General features: G+C 33.4%; 1 protein-coding gene across 1 annotated transcript; it reads left to right on the forward strand.

The window, feature by feature from the left end:
* On the forward strand, positions 1 to 27,933 carry LOC105346394 (adenylate cyclase type 5). Its single transcript, XM_011454937.4, has 19 exons — positions 1 to 1,017; positions 3,267 to 3,416; positions 4,538 to 4,659; positions 11,870 to 12,109; positions 12,489 to 12,647; positions 12,996 to 13,140; positions 13,476 to 13,594; positions 14,104 to 14,260; positions 14,904 to 15,001; positions 16,886 to 16,970; positions 17,438 to 17,554; positions 18,859 to 19,011; positions 19,352 to 19,527; positions 20,351 to 20,492; positions 20,738 to 20,857; positions 21,306 to 21,452; positions 22,060 to 22,261; positions 23,001 to 23,125; positions 26,476 to 27,933. Exons 1-19 carry the CDS (start codon positions 256 to 258, stop codon positions 26,656 to 26,658), a joined length of 3,402 nt encoding a protein of 1,133 aa, XP_011453239.3. The 5' UTR covers positions 1 to 255; the 3' UTR covers positions 26,659 to 27,933.
* The last annotated feature ends 1 nt before the right edge of the window (position 27,934 follows it).

The raw sequence follows: 27,934 nt of genomic DNA on the forward strand, positions 1-27,934 counted from the left end.
GAGTATTTCTATAGAATAGCAGGACATCAACAGCATCATTGGAAGTAAGGAGTTTAAGAAAGTAATTTTCATCACAGCTAGAACAAATAAGAAGAGGAAACCATAGTGATGGGCTAAATCAAAGATGGAGATGTTTGGGAAAATGATTGAATCAGGGAAGTTCTTTCAAGAGACACACATATTTATTGTTGATATACAATGCTATTAGAAATTTTCTTGAATTGAAAGCCTGAAAAAAAAGAAAAGGAATTCAGAATGGCAGAAAAACCTGAATTTACTGGTATTAAACCGCACAAGGAGAATAAGGGTAAATCAGTTCATGTACGCAGTGTCAAGGTGGCTCCTCTGGATCCAACCCAGGGGTCCCCCTCAGTGCTTGGCCAAAAATCTGCTTGGGACACAGTGAGAGCCCGGTACAGGACAGGCAAAGGTCCGTCGACCGAAACGCAAGTCAAACCTTTCAGTGACCTTGAAAATGAATCAGATCGGACGGCAAACTGTCCGAATATTTCCACCGTCTCACAAGTGTTCCGATCCAAAAGATTTTCTGATCCGAAGTTGGAGAGATTATATCAGAGATATTTTTTCAAACTCAACCAGAACAATTTGACGATTCTCATGGGCGTTTTAAGCGTGATAAGTGTTCTTCTGATCATATTTTACTATGTCAGCGGTGCCACCCTCCCGGCCCGCGGAATTAACCTGGGCATTATTTTCTTTGCGTTGATCGTGCTACAGGTGGTGTGTAACAAGGGCTCCTTCGACCAGCAGCAGATGGTCATTGTGTCCTACATCATTCTCGCCCTTGTCTGCGGAATCACGATTCTGATCACTCTAGACAGCGACCCCCGGACGGTCAGTGACGGTGTGTGGTGCACCATGATTTTCATATATTTGATCTACACAATGCTGCCAATCAGAATGAGGCTCTCTGTCCTCTCGGGAGTCATCGTATCTGTGATTCATTTAGGATGTACTTTACGACGGAACTTTGGGGATTCGTTTTTATGGAAACAAGTAAGTAGATTTAATATATGTAAGCACTTCCCACCAAAACTGTGTTCTCCTTCAGTGTGTTTGAAATCAAATACAAATTTTTGGGTTAATTGTCTTTGAACTATATACTAGAAGTAGTGTATTTTTTTTGGGGGGGGGTGGGGGCTAGTACAGTCTGAGAGGGTAGTAACCAAATAAGCCCTTCTGAAGAAATGGAAGCTGTCGTTTTAATTAATGTAGAAACATACAATCCTGATAACGGGGGAATATTAATAAGTTTAGCCACCTTGTTACAGACCCTGAAACGTACTACTGCACCAAAAAAACGTGTGACTTTTGTGCGAGAAACGTTTCGTGTAAACCGTTTAGCGTTTCGTGTAAACCGTTTAGCATTTCGTGTGAATCGTGAAGCGTTTCGTGTAAACCGTGTAGCGTTTCAGGCAAAACGTGCAGCCTTTCGGGCAAAGCGTGTAAATCGTTTCGAGCAAAGCGTGCGGGAACCGTTTGAAACGTTCATCAGATTTCATTCAGAACTCTCTGACTATTTAATTGTTTTAAAGTAGCGCCCGTGTTTTACATAACTTTAAACTGTTTGTGATTGGCATAACTCTTTGGTAGGTATTCCCATGAAAAAATATATATTTAAAAAATTATATACTTATCTTTTTACAAAATTGAATTAATTTTTAACAAACAATAGAAAGGTACGCGTATTTAAAAGAGAAGACTAGTTACTGAGACTATTCGGCTGTGTACAACCAGCAAAAATAACCTCGGGCATCGGGTAAGACCTGCACCTGGCTGAACCTGTCAATCAAACTCTGTGTATTCGTTTTCATTGGATGGTCACGCGTCTCTTTTTTTGTAAATAGCCAATAGAAATCTAATGACTTCGAAGTAGTCGGAATCAGTATTTGATGATTCAAACAATTTAAATGATAGATTATAATTTAACATATATTTGAACAAAATTAAATGTAAACATAGAAAGAATATTTACTGTTCATTTCTATGAAATGCGGGAAGTACATTCTTCGGAATCCCGATTAAATATTTCTTCAAGTAATTATTTTAATTTTTTTAACACTGATAACGAATTTGCCTAAAATGTACACATGCAATTAACTATTATGGGAATATGTATGCATGGTACTTAATTCAAATAGATTATTATATACTGTACGCCGTTATGCAGGGCGCCGGTTATGCATACGAATATTGGGTCAAAAATTTTAATCATTTTAATTTTTTTTTCTTTCCGAAATCCGAAATAGTGATGACAACTTTATTTATTGTTTTTATCGATATGTTTATTTCTGTGGTTTCATGTACGTAACATATTTATTTACGCGAATGATACGACGTAAGAAAAAAATTAATCGGTTGTTTTATAGCATTTTTTCTAACATTATGACTAATTCAATTTTACATAACTTTCAAAATTATCAATGTAAATAATTACAGGTTTATTTACTGTTAGTATTTTACATCGTATTCTCTGAAACCAATAAAAAAACTACTGTGAGAAAAAAAAGCAAATCCCGCCGAATACTGAAAAACTGATTTCAGTTTGTAATCATACGGATTTTACTTTGGTATTGAATATTGAGTTACGGTAACCTTTTTCTGGATTTTTTAATATATTTACGACACGAATAAGAATAATGGATATTAATTCAATTTCCATTGAGCAATAAATATATTTTTAGAAGTAGTATTTTTTGCTAATTCTGTGAATAAATATTTTCTTTTGCTTTGTATATTAGTATCAATTTGATTTAATTAATCAATTCAATACTTATGTACATATATGTTTCTTAAAGCGTTTCGTGTAAATCGTTTAGCGTTTCGGGAAAAGCGTGCAGCGTTTCGTGTAAACTGTTCAGCGTTTCGTGTGAACCGTTTAGTGAGCGTGCAGCGAGCGTGTGGTGTAGTAGTACGTTTCAGGGTCTGTATCCTATATAGGGCCATACAGAGGCCACAAACTGAAGTGGAGGTCACATTTTGCATACTAGGATATTATACAAAAATAATTCTGACAGAAAAAGTTAGGCTACATTTGAAAGAGGAATATCACAAGCTCATTAATGGAATTAACGGTAAATCTTTTTTTAAATTTCATTCCTTCGTGTGTGACAAAGTTGAGTTTGTTTGAGTTGAACATTGCATGGTACTCAAATGAGTTATGTGGGTCTTTTGTTCAAAGTGATGACAAAGATAGTATGGTAACATAGATTCGTAAACTTCTAAATTATCTTTTACCATTTCAGCTGCTGAGTAATGTTTTAATTTTCATCGCTGTTAACACTGCCGGGATTTTTACCCACTATCCTACTGAGCAGGCTCAAAGACAGGCATTTCTCGAGACGAGACGCTGTATTGAGGCTCGACTCACGACTCAGAGAGAAAACCAGGAACAGGTCGGCACAAAAGTCAAATTTACCAAAAATCTCACAATCTGATCCATAAAGCATTCAATGCATTCTAAAATACTTAAGAATCATATTAATCAAAATTTCCTTAACTTTGGGCAAATTTTCGTGGACTAATATCCAAATTTTTATAGGTGCATGTGGATGCAATATTGTGGATTTATTTAAATGATTAATAAATTAATGTGTCACAGGGTGATTTATTCTTGGATCCAATATTTATTTTAATATATTGATACATAATGGACTAATTCATATATCATTTTCATCATCATCTATAAACATAGTGAATTACAGATCACATCATTTTTTGCGGGCCTTGTAAACTCTCTTATGAGCATGCAAGATTAGCCAGTTCAAAATCTATGAAAAATTAAGCATGTCACTACGAATTGTATTGGTTCTATAGTTACACTAAGGCTTCAGTGTTTTGTAAACGTACAAAGTATAATGTATAACATTAGAAGGTATCGATATCTATTTCTTGCATCAAAACAAGTTTAAAAAGACACTGGTTTTAAGGGATAATATATTGTACACAAATTGCATAGTCTTAGCTCAAAAGCCAGACAAATCTTGTTGATTTCAAAGAGCCATGGCTGATTTGCCAACAATGAATAGACAGGCCTACGTGACATCATGTTGCCGTTTCACACAGCTACAATTCATATGTCAAGGCTCGGGGAAAGAAAACACACAACTTGTTGGATAAAAGTCATCTACCGTCGCAAATCAGGAGAAATCCTGTATAGATTTATATGTGTAAAAATTGGGTATTGTAGAATCATTTGGGGCCATTTTTTTGTATGGATTTATGGAAACATAACAGTAGTTTTGTAAATTCATTGAATGAATAAAAATGATTCGAAGTTTGATGATATGCTGAGGTTGCAAAGTAAAGGGTACATGAGAAATACTCTAACTTGTTAATCTACAATAATTGCGCCATTATGAAATTCTAATGAATCAGATTTTAAAATATCTGATTTAATTAACAAAAAAAGCTATTAACAAGAAAACTGAATACTGATATATTAAAAATCTCACCTTAATTTGGTAGTTATATATATAAGTATATATATATGAGAATGTGTTACATTTTTTTGCAGGAAAGACTATTATTGTCTGTATTACCGAGGCATGTTGCCATGGAAATGAAGGCTGATATTGCTGGCAACACAAAGGACACCATGTTTCACAAGATCTACATTCAGAGACACGAAAATGTCAGGTACTGAAACAGTGATCAACACGGACGTGTATGTGTTTGATTAAATAAAACATACAGAGTGCAAAGTGGGGAAATGTAATAAGCTAAACCATTTTTTTAAGGAGATCAATACAGTCTAAAATTGGCCATGACTAGCGAGCCCTCTTAATTGGATCTGCGTATTAACTTAACAAAATAATGCTGTTACTAGATATGGACTCAATTAACACTTTCAGATAAAATGTTATTTGAATTATAGTCTCAAGAAATTTTCTGATCCAAATAAGAGGGCTCAATGAGGTGAACAGTAATGAAATTACACACTTTTATAACAAATTTCTTTACAGTTTAAAAAGTTTGCACTACCATTTAACAAAAGTTTGAATGAATTTATTTTCACATAAATTCTTCAGTTAAGAATCCGATTATTAAAGGTATCAAAAGAATGTTTTTTCCTTCTAAGCCTCAATTAGCAAAAACTGTCGTCTGTGAAAGAAAACATATAACGTACTATACATATATATAGTGTATTTGCTATGATAGTTATTATTATGAATTCGTGATACAGATATAACGAACTATGGATATAACAGATTAAATCCATTTGTCCCCAGGATTTCACTACAACCGAGTTTTACTGTATTTGCTGCTGTTTTTTAGCTTTGCTGATGTTGATATCAATATTATGAACAAGATGTAAATTGAAGATATCAACTCTCAAGTTTTACTACATGTATATATATAGAGTTGATACAAAAAAAATTTTCATCTAAACTAGCTTAATTTATACCTGCCAGTGTACGGTTTGTGAGAAAATTTAGATTATAAAACGTGCACATTATTTACTGGTAATTTTAAAGCATAGCAAAATTTCATTACAACATTTAAAATAAGACATTTGTGACAATTAACATACATTTGTTGGTTTAGAAATAAGGTGCCTTATAAGAAAACTTTAAGCGATATTGTGTACCATTTTTTGATCATCACTGTACAATTTTTTCACCAAAATTCCAGTTTGTTTACGACTGCTTTACAGTTTTTTGGTCTTCAATTGATCACCTGTATGCATCATCGTAAAGCCTGTATAAACAGCAACCAATTAAAAAAAAGCAATCAAATTATCTGTGCGTAGTTTGTTATTATCAGTGGCACTAATTATACATTAAACTTTGTTTACTGCGATGTTGTTAATAAATAAATTTTTCCTTGGGGGGGGGGGGGGGGTATATGGGTCAGTATTGTCTTGGTGAACAAATAGAACATGTAAAATACACAAGGGATCTTGTATTTAATTCTGTTTTTGATTGATTTAGCCTTGATGAATTCTTAAGAACTAAATCTGTCACCAGAGTACAAATTTGTAAGTTTATAATCTCAGAGAAGACCTTATTTAATTCATTAGCAACTAGAGTTGTTTATACATTATGGATTTTAGTGATATCCACAAAACATCGTAATTAATTGTTGAAATTCCGTGTGGAAGACTATATAGCTTTAGAGGGTTGCTTGATCATGGCCATTTTTAGGCTATATTTACCCTTATAGACTAAGAGCTCTGTGTAAGAATATGAAAAAATTTTCGAATTTTTTTAGCTACTGTAATGTGCATCTTGTGTATTATAAGTATATGCTCTCATGCAGGGGTTCAAATTTTTTTTTTATGATGGTCAAGTCCAGGACTTAAAGAGTAAATTTTAGGCAAGTCCGAGAAAGAAATTCCCAAGTCCACATTGTCATGATTGATAGATAAAATTATATCAACTAATATCACTAAAACTTATGTTATAATTTATTTTAATTTGTTGCAATGAATAAAAACTATATGTTTGAAATTATGTTTTATTTTATTCATTTTATCATTGTATTAAAGCCATGGCATATCGTCAAGCCAGTGGCTTTTGGAATTCGCGAATTCTCTTCTTTTCATAAGTTTTGTCTGAGGAATTATTATTTTTATCACACCTCGAGTCACCCCCGGCTTCATGTTCCTCACAGGGTCTTTCATTTGTCGTTTCTTTGTGTATATTACTGCTCGTAAGTCCAAAATTCAACAAACTTACTGCCGTTTGTCATAGGGGAGAAACATGAGAAAATGTGTAAAAGCAGGTCATACTGCAACGGAAAATAAAAAGACGGATTGTATTTTCGAAATGTTTGTAGTGCTTATGTGTTCATTAATGTCAAAAAATAACAAATTGTTATTAAATCCATGATGGAATTTGATTTATTTTTAATTTTACGAACTTTATTTTTAATTTAAAAAAAGATAAGCAAGACACAATGCCAAGTCCCTGGACTTCGGCGATTCTAAATGCCGAGTCCGGATCCGGAATTTGTTAGTCCAGGACGTCGGGCTTGAGGAATTTTGAACCCCTGCTCATGTATATACACACCCCTAAAGTTGCATGGGTTAAAAAATGCTGGAAAATACACTGTTTCTGTGTATAATACTGACCCATTAAATGAAAAAATTTTCAATCGAGAATTTTTAAAAGTCATCGATAAGCATGCATGATAGTGTATTTAAATACATAAAGGTAAATACATATGCAGATAAAACCTAAACAAAACAACAAAAGTAATTTCTTAATTGATCTTTGATTATTGTGATTAATATTAATTCCCTCCCTTCTTATTCTTACTGTACATGCATGCAAAATTAGCTTAAAAATGGAACGATATGACAGTGAGTTTAATATGGCTCTTGCTTGTATATTTATACCCATAGAAAAGTGAACTGCCTATTTTAGCAGTAGATAAGCAGTTCTTAAGCAGTTTTCAAATTATTTGGCAGTTTTTAAGCAGTACCAAGCAGTAAGGATTTTAGTGGCAGGTCAAAACTGCTTAGGTAAAAGTATAAGCAGTTATTCTAGGCAGAGTAATCTCTCTATCAAAGTTATAAGATTTTAAAAAACATATCATATGAGGCAGGTATCGCAGTTAATTCTGAAATAATTTGTACATGCATTACAGATGTTTAATCTACCTCTTAATTTATCTCTAAAATTATCTTGGGGGAAATATAGCGTGAGATCACTGTGATGTCATCATTTGATGTTCACTTATCTCGACTCAATACGAAGGAATGGAAGCATGTAAAAAATCTCTTGGGTCTCACCAACGCATGTGATTCTCAAAACATGTCACCAAACCTCAAGAAACCATAAATTAAGTGTTAAATGTCAGCCATTTTTGGCATAGCACTACAGGAGAAAGCATTAGAGGGCATTATGGGATGCTGCCAGAAAAATTTCTTGATGAATTTGTAGGTTTAGCTTGTTCTTTTTGCACGCACTGTTTCTTAGAGCTTGGTTTGCTAGCTGGCATTGTGTGCTGGCTAACTGCACTTGCTGTAATATGCACTCCCACTTTTGATCTTATTTAGGCTAAAAAAAAGTACATGTATGTGCTATACATGAGACTTTGCGGTATAATACCGATTTGTTTTTTTTTTTTTAACTATAAATAATTATTTTTGGTCAAAAATTGCTGTAAAATATTTGATTTTATTTTTAACTATAAATAATATTTTATGGTAAAAAAATATCATAGCAGATCTGATGGGAAAATTGTTGACCACCCCTGCATCGATCTTCTTTATTCATGATGCAAGGATAGGGCACTAGCTGTTATCTGTGACTACTGGTTGACAGTTTTATAACTTTAGGGTTTATTGGAAATATTCTTATGATTATTTCTGTGACTCATAATGTTTGTAACAAATAATGATATCTGTAATATAGAGTAAAACATTGCATTAAAACAATATATTTGCAGCTTTTATGAGTGGTAAATCTACATCATTGATACAGTATTCAGCAATAAATGTCAAAGAACTCATTTATTCAGAGATTATTATTTTCTGTCATAAGATTTGGTCTTTATGTCCACTATGTGAGAAACATTTACATTAAATCACAATAGATGTTGAAGTGCAGATCTGCTGGAAATTTGACAGGATTATTGTTATTGTGAAATCCATCATGAATCCTTTTCGTATTGATGATGCAAAAGCAAACTTTTTAGCTCAAATGAGCTTTTCTGATCACAATTTGTCCGTTGTCTGTCGTTGTCATTGTCTTCGTCATCGTCGTTGTTGTAAACTTTTCACATTTTCATCTTCTTCTCAAGAACCACTGGGCAGATTTCAACCAAATTTGGCACAAAGCACCACTATGTAAAGGGGATTCAAGTTTGTTCAAATGAAGGGCCATGCCCTCTTTAAAGGGGAGATAATTGAGAATTATTGACAATTTGTTGGTATTTTTCAAAAATCTTCTTCTCAAAAACTATTAGGCCTGAAAAGCTTAAACTTGTGTGGAGGCATCCTCAGGTAGTGTAGATTCAAATTTGTTCAAATCATGGTCCCCGGGGGTAGGGAGGGGCCACAATAGGGGGATCAAGTTTTACATAGGAATATATAGAGGAAATCTTTAAAAATCTTCTTCTCAAAAACTATGAGGCCAGGAAAGCTAAAATTAAAATGGAAGCATCCTCAGGTAGTGTAGATTCAAGTTTGTTCAAATCATGGTCCCTGTGGGTAGGGTGGGGCCACAATAGGGGGATCAATTTTTAAATAGGAATATATATACAAAATCTTTAAAAATCTTCTTCTAAAAAACTATCAGGCCAGAAAAGCTCAAATTTGCATGGAAGCATCCTCAGGTAGTGTAGATTCAGGTTTGTTCAAATCATTGTCCCTGTGGGTAGGGTTGGGCCACAATAGGGGGATCAAGTTTTAAATAGGAATATATAGAGGAAATCTTTAAAAATCTTCTTCTCAAAAACTATGAGGCCAGGAAAGCTAAAATTAAAATGGAAGCATCCTCAGGTAGTGTAGATTCAAGTTTGTTCAAATCATGGTCCCTGTGGGTAGGGTGGGGCCACAATAGGGGGATCAATTTTTAAATAGGAATATATATACAAAATCTTTAAAAATCTTCTTCTAAAAAACTATCAGGCCAGAAAAGCTCAAATTTGCATGGAAGCATCCTCAGGTAGTGTAGATTCAGGTTTGTTCAAATCATTGTCCCTGTGGGTAGGGTTGGGCCACAATAGGGGGATCAAGTTTTAAATAGGAATATATAGAGGAAATCTTTAAAAATCTTCTTCTCAAAAACTATGAGGCCAGGAAAGCTAAAATTAAAATGGAAGCATCCTCAGGTAGTGTAGATTCAAGTTTGTTCAAATCATGGTCCCTGTGGGTAGGGTGGGGCCACAATAGGGGGATCAATTTTTAAATAGGAATATATATACAAAATCTTTAAAAATCTTCTTCTAAAAAACTATCAGGCCAGAAAAGCTCAAATTTGCATGGAAGCATCCTCAGGTAGTGTAGATTCAGGTTTGTTCAAATCATTGTCCCTGTGGGTAGGGTTGGGCCACAATAGGGGGATCAAGTTTTAAATAGGAATATATAGAGGAAATCTTTAAAAATCTTCTTCTCAAAAACTATGAGGCCAGGAAAGCTAAAATTAAAATGGAAGCATCCTCAGGTAGTGTAGATTCAAGTTTGTTCAAATCATGGTCCCTGTGGGTAGGGTGGGGCCACAATAGGGGGATCAATTTTTAAATAGGAATATATATACAAAATCTTTAAAAATCTTCTTCTAAAAAACTATCAGGCCAGAAAAGCTCAAATTTGCATGGAAGCATCCTCAGGTAGTGTAGATTCAGGTTTGTTCAAATCATTGTCCCTGTGGGTAGGGTTGGGCCACAATAGGGGGATCAAGTTTTAAATAGGAATATATATACAAAATCTTTAAAAATCTTCTTCTCAAAAACTATGAGGCCAGGAAAGCTAAAATTAAAATGGAAGCATCCTCAGGTAGTGTAGATTCAAGTTTGTTCAAATCATGGTCCCTGTGGGTAGGGTGGGGCCACAATAGGGGGATCAATTTTTAAATAGGAATATATATACAAAATCTTTAAAAATCTTCTTCTAAAAAACTATTAGGCCAGGAAAGCTCAAATTAAAATGGAAGCATCCTCAGGTAGTGTAGATTCAAATTTGTTCAAATCATGGTCCCTGTGGGTAGGGTTGGGTCACAATAGGGGGATCAAGTTTTGCATAGGAATATATAGTGAAAATCTTTAAAAATCTTCTTTTTAAAGACTGTTTGATCAGAAAAGCTTAAACTTGTGTAGTGGCATCCTCGGGTAGTGTAAATTCAAGTTTGCAAAATCACAGTCCCTAGTGGTAGGGCGTGGCTGTGATGGCGGTTTGAATTTTTATATAGCAATATATAGAGAAAATCTTTAAAAATATTCTGGGAAAGTTTTCGGTCTAAAACTCAGTACTTAGTGTGAAAGCACAGGTTATGCATATTTAAGTTTGTTGAAACCATGATTCCCAAGAGAAAAGTCGGGCCACGAATTGGGGGGGGGGGGGTATATAGGAATAGAGAAAAATCTTCTTACAGGTACAACAACAAAAGGGGCTTGGTATTTACCAAAAATAAAAAGAGGTGGATAAAAATTGACAGATTTTCATTTTTTTTTAGCAAGATATTTTGATACTGTAGTGCTAATTTGAACAGAATTAAGGCAATTGTTGCTCAGGTGAGTGATGTGGCCCCTGGGCCTCTTGGTCCACTGTCTTGATTAATTCAAACAACAGTATTAAAAAAAAATAGCAGGAACTCTTTGACATTTGCTTTAATACTTTTGGTTATGAATATCTGTAAAACATAGCTGATGAGAAAATTAGAAATTATGCTTATTTAATTTAAGTGCAATTAGAAAAACCTAAGGTCAGACACTCTTTTTTTACATCCTGTTTGAGGACCAGGGTTCAATCCCCAGCAGCCACAATATTTGTCTCTCTTAAACTATAAGATCAAAGTTTTCCTAATTTTCATCTTCCTTTTCTTGTTGCTTAAATTTTAGCCTCTCTAATTTTCAGCTTCTGGTCTCTTTCACACTTAAATAATAGACTGTCTGATGTCCAAATCAGGGTTCAAACCCCAGCATTGACAATGAGTCATTGTCTACTAAGAATACTCTCTCTTCAATTTTCAGCATCCTTTTTTGTGGGTTTAGGCCCAGTCAGCCTCAGGCAATTTTTGTCTCTATTACACTAAGGTCAAACAGACTCTCTAATTTATAGCTTCTGGTCTCTGTTTCACTAATTATGTTAAATTTTTATTTTCAGCAACCAGTTTTTAGGGTTCAAATCTTTGCAGTGACAATATCTGATAATACTAAGGTTGCTCTCTATTATTTCCAGCATCCTGTTTGCTGACATGTGTGGCTTCACCCAGCTCTCCTCCCAGTGTACGGCCCAGGAGCTGGTACAGCTTCTAAATGAACTATTCGCCCGTTTCGACCGCTTGGCCGCTGACAACTACTGTCTGAGGATCAAGATCCTGGGCGACTGTTACTACTGCGTGAGCGGTCTCCCTGAGCCCCGCCCGGACCACGCCCAGTGCTGTGTGGAGATGGGACTAGACATGATTGATGCTATATCGTAAGCAGGCTCAGGGTCCATAATACTTGGGCGAGCTCATTTTTATCTAAGTCTCACTAATTTAAAAGGAATACATTTTTGTAGTAAAATTAGTGAGATTAAGATCCAAAGAGAAAGCTTGTCTATAAGTTTTATTATTACTTATATTAAATTAATATGAACTACAAATGTTATATTTTTTGTTCTTTATTTTCTCCCACTTTGATTCTGTACATAATTATTTTAAAATTGACATTAAATTACTAATTATCTTCAAAAAGCATTAACATAATTCTTTATCTATAATTTTACAACTGTCAGTTTTGACACTTGTCTTTGTTAATACATGATTTCATGATGGTCCTTTGGAGTATTTGACCTTGACATTTGACTTTTGTAGATTGGTGAGGAATGTAACAGGGGTGGATGTAAATATGAGGGTGGGGATACACAGTGGGCGTGTCCATTGTGGGGTCATTGGTCTACGGAAATGGCAGTTTGATGTCTGGTCAAACGACGTAACACTCGCAAATAACATGGAGGCTGGAGGAGTACCAGGGTATTATTTTTTTTATTGTGTTACATTAATGTAAATTCCTAATTAAACGTGAGGAATTTATTTCCGCTTAGAATCGCAAGAAGCGCATTTCCCAGATTTTAAAATCTCGCTTTAATTTTTCGAACAGATTTAAACTATTTGGAATTATGATAAAATTTTGGTGTTGCAATTTCATATTCTCACAATTTGATGCAAAACCATTGATTCGCGAGAAAAATAGAATTTACAGTAATGTACGGAAAAAGTTTGACTGTCCAACAAAATTACTGATTTAGCTAGAGTTTCTATTCTTTAAAGAGAATTTTTGTCAAAATATTTGAAAAGTAATGAATGTAGTTTCATTGGCAGACGAGTACACATCACCAAGGAGACATTACACTGTCTCCATGGAGACTATGAAGTGGAGCCAGGTAATGGAGCGGAGAGGAATGCATTCATTAAGGAGAACAAGATTGAGACGTTTCTGATCGTAGCGGACCCCGACAAAGCAAGGGTCAGTCAAACCGAAAATGACAGTGTCAATTTGTATACTTAAGTAGATTTACACAGTCCAATAGAGTCCAACGAAGCAAGGGTTGATCAATTTGTTCATAAAAAAATATCATCCTAGTGTTATTAAAGAAAGAAAACATTACAATAAAATTGCAGAAACTACGCCAATACATATTGCTTAATTATCTTTATTGATTCATTTCATCAAGAGGTTGGCAAATCATATTTTTCTGTTAAAGTTAATAATTTAATGTAGGAGAAAGTAACAGACTTATTTGAATTTCAGTTTTTTTAAAATTGTGTTCATAAGGATTTTCTTGATTTTATTCCTTACAGGAAAAGCCCAAAACCTTGCCGAACATGAGAAGTAGGAACTCTTTAGCTGTACATGGGACGTCCAAGGACATGAAACTGATGGGATACAATAACGACAGGAACGCAAACATCCACAATAAGTAAATATTTATCAGATAATTATATCTAGTTCATGCACTTTTGAGATCAAATTTGGAGAAGTAGATAGGGGGGATGAAAATAATTATCTAGTTTATGCACTTTCAAAATCAAGAAAGGGGGGAGGGAATGATGGTGATTGTTAAGCTCAACAAGTATTTGAGTTATCTCTACGGTGACCTGTAAGGTCAGTAAAAATGTATTTGGTGAAGTTCAAGGTCATAACTCAATTAAGCTGAAAAGAAATAAGTGACTATGAGAGGAGTAGAAATATTGAATAGGAAAAATGGTTGATTTAATTGTAACAAAAAAATCAACTAAATATGTTAAGTTACCAGATTGGAAAAAGCTCTCTGTTATTCATGATGTTATTAATAACATTATATATAATTGTCATAAAATGAAAATTGATCTAAGTTAGATTTAGATTAATTAAAAAAGAAGCATGCTGAGTGTAAGCCCACATTATCACCGGTTAATTTAAACTTAATAAGAGTTTCTTGTTTTGTAGATTGGGTTTTGGAGATAACATGGAAGTAAAGGACCCTGATGAAGAGGTCAATGAATATCTAGGTCGCGCCATTGATGCCCGCAGTATTGACCGCCTGCGTTCTGAGCATGTCAACGTCTTTCCTCTCAAATTCTTGAAGCCTGATTTGGAAGAAAAGGTAAAATGTCCTTTAATTCTTTCAGATGAACACAAGTTTTCTTTTTTTAACTTGTCACTAACAGTAAGACTGTGCTTCGTGATTTTTTTAACAGTTTAGAAATTACTAATTGTAAGTCCATGTTCTATAATTATTTGTATTGTTTGTTGTTTTATTCACTAATAAGTATTACTGACAGAATTTTTCATTTTTATTGAGAATCACCAGTGCTAGCAATAGGAATTAGGAGAGATTGCTGCTACATGTAATTTCATGTGACTTTTATCATATTCTGCCCCAGATTTTGCTTTTGCTCACTTTTTTTTTTAAATTGTTAAATCTATTATTTTCATAATTACTAGATTCATTTACTGGAGATAATAAAATGATGGAAAAAGAAGTTTTCTGTTTGGTAATCAATCCACACTCAAGTTCTAAACTAAAGGCTTGAAGTTACTATTTTACATATCCATGTAGCAGTCACAGTCAAACTAGTTTCTGATCACATGATTGTAATCACTTTTAATTTTTTCCACGTGTATGGGAGTTTAAAATAACACACCTTTAACACACTAATCACCTTTGTTGATTGTTTTTGATTTGAATCACTCACCTGTAACTACTAACCTGCACATGTTCTGTTTTTTATCTTTTTGGTTTTCAGTTCCACAAAGTGCGAGACTCCATGTTTGTGTCCCATCTGGCCTGTAACCTTCTGTTGCTCATACTAATCTGTGCCATTCAACTTCTTATTATACCCCAGTAAGTATCTTTCTAAGGGAAAATCATTTAAAATTCCATTTTTCAGAAGGGATTTTTAAGGGATTAGGATTAACCAAATATAAATTTGAAAAATTTGGGATTAAAATAATAATAATTATACCTCCGGTCTGAAGAAGAAGGGGGTACCAGTATACTGTTTTATCCTTGTGTGTCCGTCTGTCTGTCCGGATAAAAAATTCCTGTCACCTTTTTCTCAGCAACTATTCATCGCAGATGCTTGAAATTTTTAACACACTATTTGTTTAGGCATGCCATATCGTGGGGTATATTTTTGTATCAATTGTACGTCAACTTCCTGTTAAATGACGACTTTGGGTATTTTTAGCCTAAATTTTCAAACAAATTTTGTCTAAGATTTCTCAGCAACTAATTATCGCGGATGCTTGGAATTTTAACACACTATTTGTTTAGACATGCCATATTGTGGGATATATATTTGCACCAATCGGATGCCAGCTTTCTGTTAAATGACGACTTTGTTTATTTTGCATATTCACATCAGAGCGGGGGTATCACTAGTGAGCATTAATTGGATCACAGATATCTTGTTTCAGTAGATTTTTAATCAAACTGAAGAAAACTATCAAAGGGTTTTGGGTTTAACTAAAGGTAATATTCAAAGGATTTGGGTTTTAAATGAAAATAATGCTCAGGAGCAAGAACAGAAATACAAAATCCTCATTGGCTTTGGAAATAGATAACAGATGTTGTTCAAAAGATATATGGGATGAATCTAATTTGAGTTTTATTCAGAGGGATTTGCTGCATAAACTTTTAACATTTTATCGGTGTATTTTTGGCTTAATATGAAATTTCAGTGATTTTTTGATTAAGCCAAACTTAAGTTAATTGTCAAGAAATTTAGAAATAAAGCAATTAAGATACGATTTTAAAGATTTGTGATTAAACTAAAGTTTATCTTCATTTTCATTAATTTTAAAATCAAACAAAGACGATAATTTTCAAAAGATTTTTGGTTAAACCAAAGGCAATGTTAGAGGTATTTTTTGGTTGTCCTTAAGGTTTAAGGAATTTGGGATTAAAGATAATGCTCAGATCTATATAAGATAATTAGTTCATGTAGTTTTAAATCTTTATTTGTTCAATCATTGCTCATTATTTTCAATTTGGATTGAGTAAAATAAACAAACAATCATTGCTTATTAGATTTAATTTGAATAAACATGTAGGACAATTAGTTTTTTAGAGCTGTATATGGTTCTTTAGTTTGCATGTTATTCTTCATACAAACACAAACAATTTTGATTTGACGATGTTGACCTATCAAACTTTTTTTTATGCATGATCACTCTAATATACCCATTATTTAACCTCAGTATATCATACTATAACAAACATTTGATGTATCTGGACAAAACTTCATATTAAACCTAAGATAAAAATTACATATTAAGTCTCCATTGCACAGGTGGCTGTTGTGGCCCAGGGGCCTCTAGTTATAATCTAGTACCAAACTGCTTTTTAAAAAAAATTTAATGACTAAAAACACTAATTGGATGAAAAGTAATGCTCTGTCTTCTATTAATATAAAATATAATTAAAGTAAAAAATAAATAGAAAGGAACAAATGAGTTCCAATACTGTGGAATCATTACTCTAGGGGCCAATTTTCGTGGATTGCTGAAATTTTATAGGTTCTTGGGGATGTAATTTCATGTATTTTCTTATACCTACAAAAGGAAATATGACTTTATAACCCTAATTTATTAATTTGTGGAGGATGTAATTTGTGGTTGTGAGGTAACTACGAATTCCATGAAAATTGAGCCACCACGAAATTTAATGATTCCATAGTAGTTACTTGTCTTATTGTTGATTTGTTTATTCTTTGACTTTCAACAGTTCCATGGTAATGTCTGTACTTTTCCCCTTCACGATCACCATCAACGCTTTCTGTTTCCTGCTGGTGTTCAGCGAGAAGTTCACAGTAAGTCAAGGTCATCAAGGACCCATCCAATTCATTAGTAAAAAAAAAAAAAAAAAATGTTTTTTGGTTGGAGAATAGGAAGATACATCAAAAAAAATATCGCATATAGGGGCAGATTAAAGCCTTAGGACTTGGCAAAAGATGACAATTATATCAAAAGCATACAAATTTGTTTGCACAAATAAACAATTATTTGTTTTACAAGGTAAACTACAAGGATATCTTGTATCTATTTAATTAGCAGTTTACTGCTATCTTAGCTTCCTAGGATGCCATTAAACCGGATGAATTTAGCATTTTATTTCATTGCTGAGGTATAATTTTGATGATCAATAGAATACAAAATGATTGTGATATTTTTTAGTGTTTTTTATTATAAGTTTGTTGTTTTCAGATTTTGTTCAGTTGCTAGAGTATCATTAATATATGATGATCACAGAAAGCGAAAAATGATTTTGTTTTTACAGTGTTCTCCGCGGTCGATACGGCGGACAGCCTCCTTGATCACCTCAAACAAATGGCTGAATCAGATGGTTTATATCCTGGCAGTTCTGTGTCTCTACGCTAGTGCCTTCACAGCTATCGTAAGTTATTACAGTGTTAAGCCACCGCTATTGAAAGTTATAAATTGCTGATACAGATATATTGTAAATCACTACTATCATGGTATTTAAGTCACTTCTGTTGTAATTAAGTCACAGCCATTGTATGTCATAGCTATTGTAAGCCGCCACTTTTGTAAGTCTATGCTATCTTAATTTACAATATCATAATTAAGTCACAAAAATCGTTTGTCACTGCTTTCATAATTTAAGGTCACCACTATTGTAATTGAGTCACCACTATCATAAGGCACCGCTATTGTAAGACACAGCTTTGTAATACACCATTACCGTCTTTCTTGCTACTCTAGGAATTCTCAATAATTCAAAACATGATGAAGTTACCACACTGTTTTGGTTTTACAAAGTTTGCAGTTTTTAAAAAATAAAGCTCTTTGTGTCTGAAAGCATTTTTGTAGAATCACCTGTCTGTTATTACAGTCATTTTTTATATTATTCTGAAATTTTGTTACATAATCTTCATTTATGAAAACGTATTGCCTGGAAGGACTCGCTCATATTTCTTGTGGATATATTTAGACTTGGTAACTTATATGCTGTACTGTTGTGTTATTTTGTTTGATCAACATAAATTAGAGAATATTTCACACAACAAAAAAATGAAAATATAAAATATAGTAAGCAAAAGTTTGATTTTGCCTTTGTCGTGTCGAAATATTCTGTGGTAGATCGGGATTTTGTTTATATTTATTAGTAGATGTAATACGATCCTGATGTAATTTATTCTATTATTTTGGTAACGCCCACTTTATACGATAGCCAATAACTTTATGACAGTTGTCTTTGTTCTCTTTTCCGTATATAAACCCATGTAAGTCCTTATTTGAAGAGGGAGACAGCTGGTTTTGCTAGCTTATTTTCTCCTGAGTTCCCATCTTGTCTGTCTATTTGAGGTCCATGTTAAAGTTAGGTTCTAGAGTTGGGGGATTTTAAGTACTTGCTATTGACTTGTTCTCTTATTTTGTTATAATAAATATATAAAGGGTTGTTAATCTTGGTTTTCATTTACTTTGAGTTTGGTTCAGTCTCAAAACAAAAATAAACACAACGCAAAGTACTGATAAAAACTTATACGGCACAGACCTGCTACAATTCTTACTGTAGATACATGTACATTATTTTACTCTAGTACTTTAAATATTCTGTAATTGTGCTGTTTTGTATCAAATATATATAAATCGCCAGCATCAAACTTTTATAATTTAGAAAAATAATGAGATTTTTAATTCTGCTTAGGGTTAACTAAAACATAATATTTATTCCAGGTCGTGCTTGATACCAACAGTCTGACTTCCTGTCTACAGACATTATTTAACACCAACATGATCAACATCACCCTCATCAGTCTGGCCAACATCTCCATGGGAACGGAGGTCAATGCCTGTCACCCCTCTGTAGCTACCTCACACTTCCCAGAGGTAATGGGAGAGAGAGAACAGAGAGCATGAGGAGAGAGAGAGAGAGAGAGAGAGAGAGAGAGAGAGAGTAGGAGAGAGAGAATAGGAATAAAAATAATTTTTAAGAGAGAAACAAAACAAATGCTTGCAAAAAATAACAGGACAGGAAAATAAAACAGGAGAACAAGAAATTTTGAAAGTAAGAATACATTTATTAAGAAAAAAAAAGGAATATTAAGGGGGTGGGGTAGTAATATATTTGAAATCGAGACCTTTTTAGACTAAGTTTAAATTTTGAAAACATGAATATAGTTTTAAAACAGTTGTTTCTACAAACTGTGGTTTATTTCTGTTGACACAGTACTTTAGTTTCTGTGTGGTGCTCTCCATGATTTCCTGTGCTGTGTTTGTCCACAACAACAGCCTACTGAAGATTATGCTACTGAGCCTGATGTCCATCACCTACCTGGTCGTGGCTCAAGTCTTCTTCATCGCCATCTTTGATAACAGGGACATCTTGGTGCGATATAATGTTGGGTAAGTGTAGAGTTCTTCATGTCACAAAGTTTGTAGAGTTTGATAAATTGTATATTTTGTATAAATTTTCTTCTTTAATTTATAAAATTTTAAACTTCTGTCTAAAATGTAGATTTTATATTAAGTCATTTTAAAGGTCAAGGTTGGAGAAAAAGTTCAAGGTCATTCATTAAATTTGAGGTTGTAGTGTACGTTCATTTTGGTTGATTTGAATTAAAGTTATTAGGGAATAAAAAATATCTGAACTTATTTAACTATTTTTCAAATATACACAAATCGTAAACTTATAGAAAATTAATTACCTTTCTCTGCCCTGTTCAATATAAATCACAATTTTGCCTTCCTTTGTGTAATAAACCCTAGGGTTGTGTAATAAAATTAATCACCCACCTATATCTGGCAGTTCTTCAATCGATATTACACACTCTTTCCTGTTAATCATCGGCTATAATGATGTAGAAATGGGTATGCGTCATTCAGTTCTAATGTCCAAGAACTTGGAATACAAACAGCTGGTGCAAATTGACAGGAAAGTTAATTAGAGTAGAGTAATTGTCACCAAACGATTTGTTGACAATAATAATGTATCACATGATGTTTGGATTGTTTCTTTGATATTTTCTATGATATAAAAATCATGACATGACATTTCATATATCACTCACTGTTTATCAGTCCTTAGGCTAATATACAGCAACCTTGGGCTGATATAAGATGTAAAATAAAAAATGCCATGTATTAATCTATGTTTACATAGTTTCATAGAAAAGTGACATATTTTCAGTATTAATGTATTGTTACAAGTGTTAAGTTATTATAACAGGAGGAACTTGGAGGAGAAAGGCTCATCAATCGCCCTGAAGTGGGAGACGATCATTCTGTTTATTGTTCTGACCATCGTGCTCTCTATCCACGCGCAGCAAGTGGAATCCACGGCCCGACTAGACTTCCTGTGGAAAATTCAGGTGGGCCTTGAAATATTATTAGTCCTAAAAGGTTCTTTATCACATGTGATTTACCATGCGCGGTATGAAATTTTCATATTCGACATAACAATTTCTCTCTTATTTTTTGAATTTTATAACAAGTACATTTTAATGGCAAATCATAATAATTCTCAATGCCCCAGTGTGCCATTATTAAAAAACTTAACCAAAAATCAACTCCCAAGGACAGCAATTCTTATTTGTCAAATATCCTTTTTTCACAGGCCACTGAAGAAAAAGAGGAAATGGAGAGTTTGAGAGCTTACAACTTGCGACTTCTTGCCAACATTTTGCCTCTCAATGTAGCTGAGCACTTCCTGAAAAATCAGTTCAAGAAAGATGAGGTACCATCATCATTATTATATATTGTAAACAATAGGTTTTTGTACCCTAAACAGTAGCTACCAAACTGAAAAGCTTAGTTTTTTTTTGTTCAACTGCTCATGAACAATTTAACAAAAATGTTCACCAAAATCAGCACAATATTGCATTAAAACCAATCATGACAATAAAAGGTAATGAGAAAATAGGTTGAAATGTGTGTTAAAAATCTTCCTTATCTGATATTGAGGAAGATTTTCTCTGTTTTCCTTCTACTTAGTGGTACAAATGTAAAATTAAATAAAAATAACAGACATATATTTTGTAAAGAATTCATCAAATATATATTTTTTTATTTTAATACTAAGCATGATATTTAACATGTATTTAACATTATATGATTAATATTTTACATCAGTTTAGTTCTTTCCAAAAAAAGCTACAACAGAATTTTTTTTTAAATTTCTGCAGGAGATGTATTACCAAGACTGTGACAATGCCTGTATCATGTTTGCGTCCATCGCGAACTTTTCAGAGTTTTATATGGAGCTTGAGGGAAATAACGAGGGAGTGGAATGCCTTCGTTTACTTAATGAGATCATCGCTGATTACGACGAGGTTTGTTTTGATATTGTACACTGACTTCACATTATCTTACTTTTAAATTAGTGATGATATTGGAAACGCTGATCATTAATTATCCTGTTTATTTTCACTGAGGGACATACAAAGTCATTGACAAGTGGAAACGTGATCATAATTGTAAAAACAACATCTTCTGGGTTTTTCTCTTCTAGAGACATCAAACATTCCATATTTAAATCCTTTTGAAAATGTTTTCTAAAACAAGGTAAATAAATTAAAAGCAAGTTTTTGAAATAAAATGGGGAGGGGGGGCATAAAAGTGATTAGCGTTTTTTTTTAAAAGTTGTTTTATTTTCACATACAATACATAAAAATGATGTATGATAAATATATATTAAATATTTTGTAAAGTGTATTTTTGGCACACAAAATATTTAGATTTATTTAAAGTATCAAGACCCCTTCATTACTTTGCACACATGCAAAATGATATGCTTTCATATACTGAAAAGGGTATTCATTAATGTAATTAAAATCATTGTGTATTGTGATGGTCAAAGGAGAATGACAGGACCATGTCTCAGCACAGTTGTAACTATTATCTATTTACTGTTCGTGATTATTTTTATTCTGAATACAGATTTTGGGAGAGGAGAGATTCCGCTGTATAGAGAAAATCAAAACCATAGGTTACACCTACATGGGGGCCTCAGGCCTGACCCCCGAGACCAACTACTCGGACATGAGTCACGTAGTTGCTATGGCGGAGTTTGCCTTTTCGATCCGAGAACTGCTTCAGAATGTTAACCAACACTCATTTAACAACTTTAAGATGAGAGTAGGTAAGAAAGAAAATCTCGGTCGAAGGAGAAAGCTTAAGGGCTGGCCTTGTTCTACCATCACAAGGTTTTTGTAAGAGGTTGGCAATGTGACACCAGTACTGGTATTAAATACTGTTAATTCCTTATTTTACGCGTGTACTTAATCCTAAGACTCCACTGTTTTTGCATCAAATTGTGAGAATATAAAATCGCAAGCACCAATTTTTGTTATAATTTTATACACTCAAAAAATGTGTAAAAAATAAAAGCAAGACTTTAAAATCTGTGAGGACTGCTTCTTGTGATTGCATATATGTGGATATTTATTCCTCAGTTTAATAAGGATTATTATTATTTTACAGTTATGATTATCATTAAAGGGTATCTGTTTTGCATTTATTAGTGATTATAAGAATTTGTCACAAGTTAAGAGCCAGTCTTTATCAGTCTAATTTTAAGTGTAGACAACAGTTAGTTAAAACAGTCAAATAATTGCAAGAAAATTCTGTTTTCTGCAGCTGCCTTTAAAATCAATTCTTCTGTAAACATGTATTGAGTCTAAATAAAATAAAAATGGACTTTTATACTTGCTCCTCTTTGAAAGATTTTATGTATAGCACATAATTATAGCAGAAAAAGGACACAAGTCTAAACTTCATTAGATTGTTGTACTAAGCTTCATCAAATTTGGGAAAAAAGTTACAAGCTGACAAATGTCTTACAGACCTTGCTTGATAAAAATGAAACTGAATCTTGACAGGTATGAATGTTGGTCCAGTGGTGGCGGGTGTAATCGGAGCACGGAAGCCTCACTATGATATCTGGGGCAACAGCGTCAATGTGGCCAGCCGGATGGACAGCACCGGGGTACCAGACTACATACAAGTAAGGTTCAATTCATTGTGTTAACCTTAAGAGCATTATACTGTACAGTAAAACATGCTTATAATGAATTAATGCTCAGAGTGAAGTGATTTTCCTTCCCCTTGGGTTTTTAGCTCACCTGAGCTGAACTTCTTCTCTAAAACTGCTTATCAAATTTCAACCAAATTTGGCACAAAGCATCCTTATGCGAGGGTGAATATAAATTGCAAAAATTAAAGTCCGATCTGTATTCAAAGCGGAGAAAACCTTGAAACTGTAGAAAAAGGGGGGTGCATTTTCAAAAATCTTCTTCTCAAGAACTACCGAGGCAAATTCAACGTAGTTTAGCATAAATTATCCTTATGGGAAGGAAAGTATAAATTGCAAAAATTAAGGGGTAATTTTGTTTCAAATCGAAGTTATTACGAAAATAATAATAAAGGAAAGGCGTGTTTCAATCGGGCTCGGCATCCGGTAAAATGGGTAGGCAAGACTTGGCCTGGGCAAAACAAAAGATTGGCAGTTATTAATCTGCCAATCTCATTAAAATTTCAGGATATTTGATGGACTAGTATATTTGTATTCGCTGTAGATATTGCTGCAAAATAATGCGTATTTGGAATTGACGATTGCCGATCTGCCCTGGCATTTATTTTGCCACGGCCCGGGTTTGCATACCCATTTTACCAAGACTCGTATTCCATACTTCTAAAACGAGGTTCTTTGTTTAAAGCAGCCATGACACTAAACGAAAAAGGGTCGATCTGACTATGATAAATTTGCTTGTTGTGCAACAGTTCGCGTATGAAGGGAAGTTTTGAAACATGAAAAATATATTGGTGACGATTTTGTGAAGTAAATTGAGGCTAAATATTTCAATGCATTGACAATTTTCACACATGACGGTGGTGTTAGCTTGTTCTGATTTTCGTTTCGTTTTCATTATTTATGCTTTGTAACCTGGAAACTATCGTCTGTATTTCGTGATTTTAACGTATCAAATCAATCAGAGACTTAGGTAAATCAAACAGTTACGTTAACTGTTTACCTGGGCAAATTAAGCAAAATCTGATGTAGGGGTACTGAAATACAATTCATTCTATCGGTAATTCAGCATTATCTTTTTCGTAATGGTAGATTAATGCAATAGGTTTTGTTGAGATGCTCGGCATTTTCTTTAGTTTATTCAGTTTAAATAGAGTTTGATATCGCTTACGGAAATATGTAGGTATATCCATGTATATATATATAATTCATTTCGGAAAATAAATTGTGTTCTTTATTTGTTATACATGTAGTGCATGTTGTTTACAATTTCTATTTACTAACCATATTTGAGTGTTAAGCTTCGAATTATAAGCAAGATACAGAGATTTGCTCACAATCCTATGTTTGTACACGGATCTTAAAAGCTAAAGATTAAAAAAGTATAAAAAATTGTCAATATTTATTACGAAAATTTTCAAAATCTGTTCTTCCAGAAACCCACTGAGGCTAACACCAAGCTGAAACTTGTGTGGAAGCATCCTCAGGTTGTGTAGATTTAAAGATGTGAAAATCATGACCCCTGGCGGTAGGGTGGGGCCACAATGGAGGGTCGAAGTTTAACATATGAATATAAAAAGTAATTCTTTAAAAATCTTCTTCTCAGAAACTAATCGGCCAGGAAAGCTGACACTTGTGTGGATGCATCCTCAGGTAGTGTAAATTTTAAAGTTGTAAAAATCATGACCCCCGGGGGTAGGGTAGGGCCACAATGGGGGATCGAAGTTTAACATATGATTATATACAGTAAATCTTTAAAAATCTTCTTCTCAGAAACTAATTCGCCGGCAAAGCTGGAATTTGTGTGGAAGCATCCTCAGGTAGTGTAGATTCAAAGTTGTGAAAATCATGACCCCTGGGGGTAGGTTGGGGCCACAATGGGGGATCGAAGTTTAACATATGATTATATACAGTAAATCTTTAAAAATCTTCTTCTCAGAAACTAATTAGACAGGAAAGCTAAAACTTGTGTTGAAGCATACTCAGGTAGTGTAGATTCAAATTTGTGAAAATCATGACCCCTGGGGGTAGGTTTGGGCCACAATGGGAGGTCGATGTTTTACATAGGAATAAACAGAGTTATTCTTTAAAAATCTTCTTCTCAGAAACTAATCAGCCAGGAAAGCTGAAACTTGTGTGAAAGCATCCTCAGGTAGTGTAGATTCAAAGTTGTGAAAATAATTATCCCCAGGGGTAGGGTGGGGCCACAATGGGGGGGGGGGGGTCAAAGTTTAACAAAGGAATATATAGGGTATATCTTTAAAAATCTTCTCAGAAACTAATCAGCCAGATGATTCTTTATAATTGTTAAGACTTTGGCCCCAGGACAATTCTTTGGCCTCACGAGAAGGTTCAGAGTTTGATGTACGTTTATATCCCATATATAAACTATTGTTAGGGATCTTTTTTAGTTTTGCAATACTCAACATATGATATGACTATAAAATCATCCTGTTAGAAAAGGGACTAATGATTATAAACATAAGAATATCCAGGGGAAAATGGATTTTATCTATACAGGATTTACATGAATTATTGTACATTGTCCAGATAGTTTGTATTATGACTCCATTGAGCTGATTTTATCATACCGCTTGTTCCTCAGGTGAGCGATGTGGCCCATGGGCCTCGTGTATTATATTGATGTGAAGCTAACGCATATAACAAATTACGTTCATAACGAATGCAAAAGTTTTATATTTTATAGCAATAATCTATTTTTAATTGATAAACAGTAAAAATTAGTAAAAATAAAAAATTTAATGTAATAAAATAAAACATTTGTGTTTCTTAGGCCATTAAGTAACAGTACTTTTTTTTTAAACTTAAATTTATCAAATGAAGATTGAAAAATTTATGTGGAAAAACAATTCTTTAAGCAATACTGTCAATATGTATTGATAACTTTTAAAACATTATAAAAGATGAAAATTTAGTTACTTTTAACATGTAAGGAAAACAAAATCAATTTGCTATATCTGTAAATTTGTCAGAGTTTTTATAAGTAAAAATTTTACAAGGATTTGTTAAAAATTTTGCACAGAACTCTACAAAACTTTGCTTTGTTAGACTCTTCACTATATTCATGTTCGCACTAAACAAGCAATGCTGTAATGTGCTTTTTAAGTTTGGTTTTAGATAACGTAAGTAAATTTCCTTGGGTGTACAATACAAAATGGTAATTTAAGAATTTCTATATAAAAAGTTATCTTTTTGTTTCAGTTACAATTGTGATGATTCTTCAAAGTTATGGTTTGTTGCAAATGTCCCTTAAATGTGTTACCAGTGGATAATTTTTGTGAATTTCACAATTATTCTTTTTTCAGGTGACTTCTGAAGTTTATAACATCCTATCAGTGAAAGGTTATATAATGCAGTGTAGAGGGATGGTCAAGGTCAAAGGGAAAGGGGACATGTTGACCTACTTTTTAGTTGGTCGACCTCAACACCCACCAACCTCAATTCAAGAAACTTTGTCCCACACCAAATCAAACAATGAAAGGTCATAGTTCAAATGTGCGGATAGAAACAATCCAGGTGAAATGGAAGTTCAGAGTTCAAAGGTGAAGGCTGAGGTAATGTGATAAGATTATGTTAAGTGACTGTGATATATAAAGAATAGTTAATAACTATTCAAAGTATGTGAGCTGACCAACTGTACAGAAGATACCTGTAAATCCGGTTGATATTGAAGGACTTATTCATATAGTGCATCGTGTGATAAATGACTTGCACTAAATATTAAAGAGAGAAGTAACTCAAGTTGAACTGTCCAAAAATATGATATCAACTATGAATTGAAATATGAAATAGCTTGATATCATTATATTCCTATGGTAAATGGTTTGATAAATAGAGTATGCAGGATAAATGTCTGGGATTTAGATCCTGATACATGATTCAGTGCGAGTACATAATTAGATGTGTATTTGATATCTTGTAAAATAGGATATTTGATATTTGATAGTTGTTATCAGATAAAGTACAGTGTGGTGTATTGTTCCGTGATACATGCTTGTAAGACTGTAAAGTTCTTGTACATGAAGAATTTCCTTCTTATATCATGTGTGCACAAATTGATTTATGTCAATAAAAACTTTAATCAAAAACTGGATATCATGACAGCTGATCTGTTTTAGAAGACTCCTTGATTTATATATTATTGTGCTGTACAGGGCTGCGTTTTACAAAAGAACTTACGACTTACGACCAAAATTACACAAGTTCATTGTTCACAGGTTATTGTATGATTGAGTTGTTACCTGTAAGATTTACTAACGAGAATTTAAATTATTTGATATGCTACAAATTTTTCCTATTTATACTCATTCCCTGAGACTTAAAAGATATATGACGTAATTTATGACGTTGTGCTACGACTTTTTTCCTATTTACCGGTAATGAGAATAAAAAGATTTATGGCGTTGTAAGTTCTTTTGTAAAATGCAGTCCAGAAGTGTTGAGACAATGTTTACTTGTGATATCCGATATCTGGCATTACTGCAGTCTGTGAGATTCCTGATAATGCTGTGACAGTTGATATCTGTCAGATATCTTAATTTATATTATTTATTTATTTAATATTATATAATTTACAAAACTAGTAATTTGAGTGGTTTAAATTTTGTTTATATCTTTTGTTCAGTATAGCTGTTTTCTGATTTTTACATAATATATTCATTAATTTATTTTAAGAAATGTACATGGTTGACAATATGATTATACTTTATATATACATATCTTAAGATCTTTTGATTTATTTGTTTGATGTGGAAAGATCTCGGG

This window comes from Magallana gigas, chromosome 10 (assembly GCF_963853765.1).
Source record: "Magallana gigas chromosome 10, xbMagGiga1.1, whole genome shotgun sequence".
NCBI lineage: Eukaryota > Metazoa > Mollusca > Bivalvia > Ostreida > Ostreidae > Magallana > Magallana gigas.

Coding starts and splice junctions, on each gene's coding strand:
- LOC105346394 (XM_011454937.4), top strand. CDS start 256: ATGGCAGAAAAACCTGAATTTACTGGTATTAAACCGCACAAGGAGAAT. Junction 14,261..14,903: donor AGCCTGATTTGGAAGAAAAG/GTAAAATGTCCT, acceptor TTTGGTTTTCAG/TTCCACAAAGTGCGAGACTC. Junction 19,012..19,351: donor CTACCTCACACTTCCCAGAG/GTAATGGGAGAG, acceptor CTGTTGACACAG/TACTTTAGTTTCTGTGTGGT.